The 7,976-nt window shown below is 36.6% G+C and overlaps 1 protein-coding gene across 1 annotated transcript; it reads right to left on the bottom strand.

The window, feature by feature from the left end:
* Positions 1-6,650: 6,650 nt before the first annotated feature.
* On the bottom strand, positions 6,651-7,415 carry LOC114411495 (FCS-Like Zinc finger 17-like). Its single transcript, XM_028375156.1, has 2 exons — positions 7,105-7,415; positions 6,651-6,856 (listed from the first exon to the last, which is right to left on the bottom strand). The coding sequence occupies exons 1-2, from the start codon at positions 7,386-7,388 to the stop codon at positions 6,670-6,672; spliced, it is 471 nt and encodes a 156-aa protein (XP_028230957.1). The 5' UTR covers positions 7,389-7,415; the 3' UTR covers positions 6,651-6,669.
* Between the last annotated feature and the right edge of the window lie 561 nt (positions 7,416-7,976).

Raw genomic sequence — 7,976 nt, 5'->3', positions numbered from 1 at the left:
TTTTGAGTTTGCTGCTGGCAATAGCGAAATACTTCAAATAAAAGTAAACGTTAAGAAATCCAAGGTGAAGTGAAGTATAAATTACAAAGCATAGAGTTGGGTTGGTTCACAGTTAGAGGACAAGAAGAATCTGCCTATTTAGAAATATAGGACGTCTAATGTGAAAAAAACACGGACGAAAATCAACCTCGAGAGAAGACAAGCGGCAACCATTTAGAAATACAAGACTCCACATTCCTTCCTCCTAAATCAATATTTATCTTTCAAACCAAAAACTTAACATTAACACTTTTCACTTTCTTCATACCAAAAATTTAACACACACACCCTCATGACACACACACACACACACACACACATAAAGAGAGAGAGAGAGACACACACACACACAGACAACTGTTGATGTCCTTGTATGTTCTTGTATGTCATGAATGTTATATGCTATACAAACAACTGTTGATGTCGATAGTTGTCTGTAATTGAAATTTAGATTTTGTATGTTCCTATATGTCATCAATGTAATTTGCTATATAAACAATTGTTGTTCATGCTGAGTGAACCTTAGATTCCTGTTTGAGACTGAATGCAATGATTCTTGTGGACAGTTTGCATTAGTCATTGTATTTAGTCTTGAATTGTCCGTTTGGACAGTTTGGGGAGACTAGTATTTTTATGTTAAATTCATTTGTTAAGGTTATTATTATTTTGATTAATTTGATGAAATTTCGGTTCAATGCATTTGAAGTTATTCTCTGAGTGCATACTTGATTATCGGGAAATTCATTTCACCGATGTCATGTCGTGTACTTGGAGACCAATGCGAAATGATGCCGAAATTTAGTCAAAAATTTCAAAATAATGCTAACCCTGACGTTTGAAGCTAACATAAAAGATAGTCTTCCTAAATGGGATAGGGCCACACCTATAAATAAAAAAGTGAGATTTTCATGCATGGAATTGCTTAGATGGATCGAAGTTGGATGAATGAAAGTCGCATAAGCCCAGAATATGAGGATGGCGTCGAGCAGTTCCTGCAATTTGCTTCAGAAAGAGGTCGATCGAATGAAGAAGGAAAATATTATTGTCCTTGCATCAACTGTTTGAATGGAAGACGACAACTACTGGACGGCATACGGGACCATCTATTGTGTGATGGGATTAAGAAGAATTACACGACGTGGATATGACATGGTAAAGTGACAGACATGCAGAGTGGGTCCCAATCTAAATCGTTTGATGTAGAAATGAGAGATCGCTTGGAGGACATGATTCGTGATCTTGGACAAGAGTCTTTCCAGCAAGCACACGCCCCTGTGTATGAAGAATTGCAGAGTGATTCAAAGAAGCCTTTGTATACAGGGTGCAAGAATTCCTTAACCCTGTTGTCTGCGGCGTTAAGTCTGGTTAATGTGAAGGCCAGGTATGGGTGGAGTGACAAAAGTTTCACCTCACTGCTTGAGGTAGTGCACAATCTGCTTCCAGAGGACAACACGTTGCCTAAAAGTTACTATAAGGCAAAAAAGATATTGTGTCCGATGGGTATGGAGTATCAGAAGATTCATGCTTGCCCCAATGATTGCATACTGTACAGGAATGAATTCCAAGAAATGTCGAAATGCCCTATTTGTGGGACTTCACGGTACAAAGTGAAGGATGAAGAGGAAAGCAGTTCTGATGAAAACTCCAACAAGGGCCCCCCAGCGAAGGTTTTGTGGTATCTTCCAATCATTCCAAGGTTTAAGCGTCTTTTTTCTAATGAGGACGACGCAAAAGACCTTACATGGCATGCAAATGGAAGGATTTCTGATGGAATGGTCCGTCATCCGGCTGATTGCTCGCAGTGGAAGAAGATTGATGGTTTGTATCCGGATTTCGGGAAAGAGCCAAGAAATCTTAGACTTGGACTAGCCAGTGATGGAATGAATCCATATGGCACCTTAAGCACTCAACACAGTTCATGGCCAGTTCTGCTAGTAATTTACAATTTGCCTCCTTGGTTGTGCATGAAGCGAAAATACATGATGTTGTCTATGATGATATCGGGCCCAAGACAGCCAGGAAATGACATTGATGTTTATCTAAGTCCGTTGGTTGAAAATCTGAGAAAGTTGTGGGACGAGGGGGTTGTGGTGTTTGATGCGTTTCGCAAGGAGACATTCGAAATACGTGCAATGCTTTTTTGTACCATTAATGACTTTCCAGCATATGGGAATCTCAGCGGTTACAATGTTAAGGGTCATCATGCATGCCCCATTTGTGAAGAAAACACAAGCTACATACAACTAAAACATGGAAGAAAAATAGTCTACAGTAGGCATCGCTGCTTTCTAACACCCAATCATCCTTACAGACGACTGAAAAAAGCTTTTAATAGAAGTCAAGAGCATGATATTGCGCTGATACCGTTGACTGGTGAGCAGGTATATCGGCAGGTTCAACACCTGAATACTGTATTTGGAAAGACCCAAAAGAAGGATAAAAGTAAGAGTTGCATATGGAAGAAGAGGTCCATTTTCTTTGATCTTCTGTACTGGTCTGATCTAGACGTTAGACATTGTATTGATGTTATGCATGTGGAGAAAAATGTTTGTGACAGTGTGATTGGGACGCTCCTTAACATTTAAGGCAAGACGAAGGATGGCTTGAATACTCTTCAAGATCTAGCTGATATGGGAATACGATCACAGTTGCATCCAAGGTCTGATGGGAAGAAAATTTACTTGCCCCCAGCTTGCCATACTTTGTCCAAAAAGGAGAAGATAAGTTTTTTTCAGTGTCTTCGTCGGGTGAAGATTCCACAAGGATATTCTTCAAATATTAAGAGCGTTGTGCAGTTGAAGGAGCTTAAGCTTGTAGGGTTAAAGTCTCACGATTGTCACGTGCTCATGCAACAATTGTTAGTCATGGCTATACGAGACATCTTGCCAAACAAAGTCAGGTTAGGCATAACTCGCCTGTGCTTTTTTTTCCATGCTATATGTAGCAAAGTCATTGATCCTGTCAAGTTTGATGAGCTGGAAAATGAGGCCGTAATTATACTATGCTAGTTGGAGATGTATTTTCCCCTTGCTTTCTTTGACATCATGATTCACTTGATTGTGCATTTGGTCAGAGAAATCAAATGTTGTGGTCCTGTTTATCTACAGTGGATGTACTCGGTTGAGCGATACATGAAGATCTTAAACGGGTATACAAAGAATCTATATCGTCCAGAAGCATCTATTGTTGACAGGTACATTGCAGAAGAAGCCATTGAATTTTGTTCAGAATACATTGAGAAGGCTAAACCTGTTGGCCTTCCTGAGTCTCGGCATGGTGACAGAGTGGGTGGTAAGGGTTCAAGAGGACTGCATGTAATCACTCCAAGTGTAGAAGATTTGTTACAAGCTCACTTGTATGTCTTGAACAACAATAATGAAGTTTTGCCATACATACTTAACCATGAAGCTTTAGTCGAACATAATAATCCAAAAATGTCAAAGAATTGGGTGTTGAAAAAGCATAACAAGACTTTCTGTGATTGGTTTAAAGATACAATCTTTGCATATGAGAATGCTTCAGAAACATTAAGAAAGCTAGCAGATGGGCCTAAAAGAAATGTTATAACTTGGCAAGGATACGACATAAACAAGTATTCATTTTACACAAAAGCACAAGATGACAAAAGTACAATGTAGAACAGTGGGGTCACCCTAAGGGCTGAATCTCAACACTTTGCAAGTGTGAATGATGCCAATCCCTGTGTAGCTTCCATCCCTTACTTTGGGTTCATTGATGAAATTTGGGAGCTTAACTATGTGAAATTTATTGTATGTGTTTTCAAATCTAAATGGGTTGACAACAACACCGGTGTGCGCACCGATGATATAGGATTTACGTTGGTAGACCTAAAGAAACTTGGTTACCACAATGACCCTTTCATCATGGCAGAACAAGCTAGACAAGTATTTTACGTGCAAGACCCCTGTGATGAAAGGTGGTGCGTGGTTCTCCAAGGCAAAACAATTGGTGTCAATGTAGAAGATGATGATTCATACATGGACACCTATGTTAGTCCTTTGACCGCACATATCACTCCTAACGTTGTCGGAGAAGAAGAAGCTGACAACGTTCATGCTAATCGTAATGATCATGATGAAGGAGAATTAATTAACATCGTCTAATGTAATTTTCTATTTATAGATTTGATTTTGCTAGATTCATTTACATAACTCATACACATAATTCAAATTCATTAATATTTAATGGACATTTTATATGAGTCCATAAAATGGAGCAAATCAATACTACATTTCTATTTAGAATAAATCAATACTACATTGGTTTGTGTCATTGGTTTACTAATTGCATAATTGAAAACATGCATATATTGGATGAAAGCTTTGAAAATGGAACTTATGGCAGTTCATCTTAAATTGTTGCAGGTACTCTTCCTTCTTTAGATATTGTTCCTTCTTCCTAGTAGCTAGTGCCTCAATCATCTTCTTGTTAGCTCCAGACATTGACCTTGCTGTCCACACTGCTTTTGCACTCAGGTTAATCAACACAAATCTTACTCAACATAAATGTATCCCTCATTTGGTTATTATCATCAATGAAAATATCTAAATTGATTTTATCTTCTCTCTTAGTTTAGGTAGAATGATAAGAGAGATGATAGAATATTTATCTTGCGCCTATCATCCATTTTTTGAGATTTGCTTTACAGTTTAAGCTTTTATGTCCTTATGGATTTGCTTTACAGTTTAAACTTATGAATATGAATATCTAAATTTCTTTTTTGTATTAATGTACACAAATCAAATTAGAATGTGAACACCAAAATTCCCAAACCAAATAATGAGTTGTATAGGCAATTAGTTTTATTTGCTCAAGAATATTTAGTCCGAGGTTTTGGTTTTTGTATAGGCAATTAGTAGCCTATGGTCAAGAATATTTGTTGTTTCCAAAATTTGAAGCCATAACTTTCTGGTCAACTAGTAGCAACCCTATCATTGCACTAAGGCTCATCCTACATTCATTTGCATAATAATATATCAGCTCTAAAAGAACCACTCCAAAGGAGTACACATCTGTCTTATTTGATACTTTTCCATTCTCAACATACTCAGGTGCTGCATATCCAGAATTCCATACACTTTTATCTTTGCTGGATTTCTTTGGTCCATGTTTCACTTTTCCAAAGTCAAAATCTCCAATCTAAAGATATATACAAGTAAAAGTAGTAATTTGTTTGAAGATAACATAATTATGTTGCGCTAAAACTTAAGACAGACAAAGAAAAGCTTTAAATACACCAAGGATCAAGTAAATACCCGTGGTTCGAAGTTATGTGTTAGAAGAATGTTACTTGGTTTTATATTTCCATGAATTATGTTATTCCCATGTAGGTACTTTAAACCTCTGGCAGTATCCATTGCCACTTTCTGCCTTTGCTTCCAAGTCAATGATTGGAAACTTCCCCTTGCATTATGTTTAAAATTTCCTTTACATCTTCATGTCAATAGCAAATTCAATTCTCCAATGAAATTTCATGCATAAAATTCTTAAACTAAATTTGTAGATAAGTAAAAGGTCATGTATTAGTCCTTACTTGTTAGGTACTATTCAAGTGAACCGTTGCATACTTGCTCATACACAATCGTTAGTTGGCTTTTATTTGTGCATAAAACCAACAGCATGACCATATTTTTATGTCTAGCATTGATGAACAACTGTATTTTTACCTGTCTCTCTAGCAAGCCTTCAATAGTAGGTCCATGTTCTCTCTCTGATAACGAGTTCTCAATTGAAAATCCTTCTGTAGCTTCTAGGAGTTCTTCATAATTATAGTCTTTTGTCCATGCATTGTTCGGACACCTACTTTTGCATATAGAGCATGCAAAAGACTTTGAATTCTCCAAAATGATTTCACCTTGACGCCCATCCAGTAAATCGTCATGGCATCTTCGTTGTGTTTGTGTTTTATCCTGGACCAGCTGATCTGCTTTTGTTTGATCTATCATTCCACTAATAGGTTATGGTATTAAGCCTATTTTCTTTTCAATAAAGTTTATCTCCTCTTCTTGATCCTGGCTCAATTTGATCACCTTTTGTGGGACTTATCATGTGGTTGACACTAATTTTTTGTGTTGTGATGCCTTCACTATGGAAGGTGCTTGGCATCTGTTCTTCAAACTCACTCAGCTGATTAACTACTATCTGATCCATCATGAAATCATTGATTATCAACTTTCCTGAGCTCTTCTCCTCCCCTTGGGGCCTTCTCTGCATCTGTTCTTCAATTTGGCCAAGTTTATCGGAGTAAAAGTGATTATTTTCAATTATTAGTCTTAACTTCTTTTCCTCCCCATGGAATCTGCTCTTGATTTTCTCCTCTTCCTGACTTTGCTCATCAAATTTTGTTGTTGTTGGACCTACATTTGATTATTGTTAAACCCTCCTGTCAAAAAGAAATATCATTAAGTGAATTGAGTCAAACATAGTGTGGAATCAAAATTGTGTGGAGATTAAATTGAGTCAAAAATATAATAATCAAGGGATTTGATTTTTATATATACAATGGATTTGGTTATTAAATTGAGTCAAACAATATAATAATCAAAATTGTGTGGATATTAAATTATTTCTAATAGTGGTTTTAATTATTATATATACAAGGGATTTGGTTTAGACTCTAGATTTAAGTCTCTGCATTCGTAGGTCCTCAAGTATAAGGCGAGTCTCACTACGTGCCTCACTAGAACATTGCCTATAAGCAGCTACCATTTTCTTGGTAGAGCTCTCTAATTCTCTCATCTCATCCAAAACTATTTGTCTGTTCCAACACTCTACACTGCAGAAACCTTGATCTCTGCTGCAGAAGCATCAAATCCAAGTTCTATCAGGAATCAAATTGCATCAAGATTCAAACTTTTATGTGTAAATTAAAACCAAAACGTACAATCCAAGATTTTAATTTTAATGTTAAAATAAAGCTAATCAAGAAAATCAGAAATGACCCCAGATGTTAATTTTAATGTTAAATTTTAGCATAAGATAATGATATTAATGTTTAATTAAGAAATGATGCGTAGGTAGAGAGTATTGGGAGTTTGGTTATACCTGTACATGTAAATATCTTTGTTTGGAGTGAGTTGCTTATTGCATAGATTGCAAGTTTTAAGGAAGCATAAGTCTTGAGGGATGGATTGTTGGTTTGCCTTTCTCACTGCAGATTTCAAGAGGACATTTGATGTGTTATTTGAGCTTGTAATTTGAGGGAGAAGTCTCAAACCAACATCCATGTTGGTACTCTCAAATGATCTCACATGCTTTCTTCTCTTGTTCACATGCTTCCCTTCTTGGGATTCCACCCTAAAGGGGCTAATGATGAACTTTGGAAGCATGGTGATGAAAGGGGAAACACAGAGAGAAATTGAAATTGAATAGAGTAGAAAAAAATTAGAATTAGGAATGGGATGAATTCTATGAAAGGAAGAAATGGTAGATATTTAAAGGAAGCATGCCCCCACAAAAAAAGGGCATCACATCATCACTTATGTTTTACTCTTTGTAATTGTTATGCACCTAATAGCACGTGTTAGATTACAAATATATTTTTTTATCTGGATTGTTGCAGCCTTTTACAGCATTTGCATCATGCTTTTCCATGGGTAAAAAAAACAAGAGGGAGAAAAAAAATAACAGAGTAGGTGGTGAAATTATGACTTTGTGTGTCAACTTGTGATGTTTGTATTATTATTGCTTTATTTGGCTCACTTAGACACGGTGGAGTAACGCGGACAGAGATTTATTTTTATAATAGTTTTCAAAATACACACATGAAAGCAGTTGTGGTACCGAAGGAGACATGACATAAAGTATAATTAAGCAAAGATTCCACACGTGGCACTTGGTTCTTCTAGTGAACATCCTACATTAGCTTTAACGAATCCAAAAAGAAATATCAAAATCTAAAACAATTTTTAGAAGGG

Source organism: Glycine soja, chromosome 5 (assembly GCF_004193775.1).
Source record: "Glycine soja cultivar W05 chromosome 5, ASM419377v2, whole genome shotgun sequence".
Lineage (NCBI taxonomy): Eukaryota > Viridiplantae > Streptophyta > Magnoliopsida > Fabales > Fabaceae > Glycine > Glycine soja.
Note: the sequence above shows the minus strand (reverse complement) of the source record. Positions and strands in the feature narration are given on the sequence as shown.

Excerpts from the sequence above, each read along its gene's own strand:
- LOC114411495 (XM_028375156.1), bottom strand. The coding sequence starts at position 7,388 with ATGCTTCCAAAGTTCATCATTAGCCCCTTTAGGGTGGAATCCCAAGAA. Across the intron at positions 6,857-7,104 it reads AAAGATATTTACATGTACAG|CAGAGATCAAGGTTTCTGCA; the intron begins GTATAACCAAAC and ends ATGCTTCTGCAG.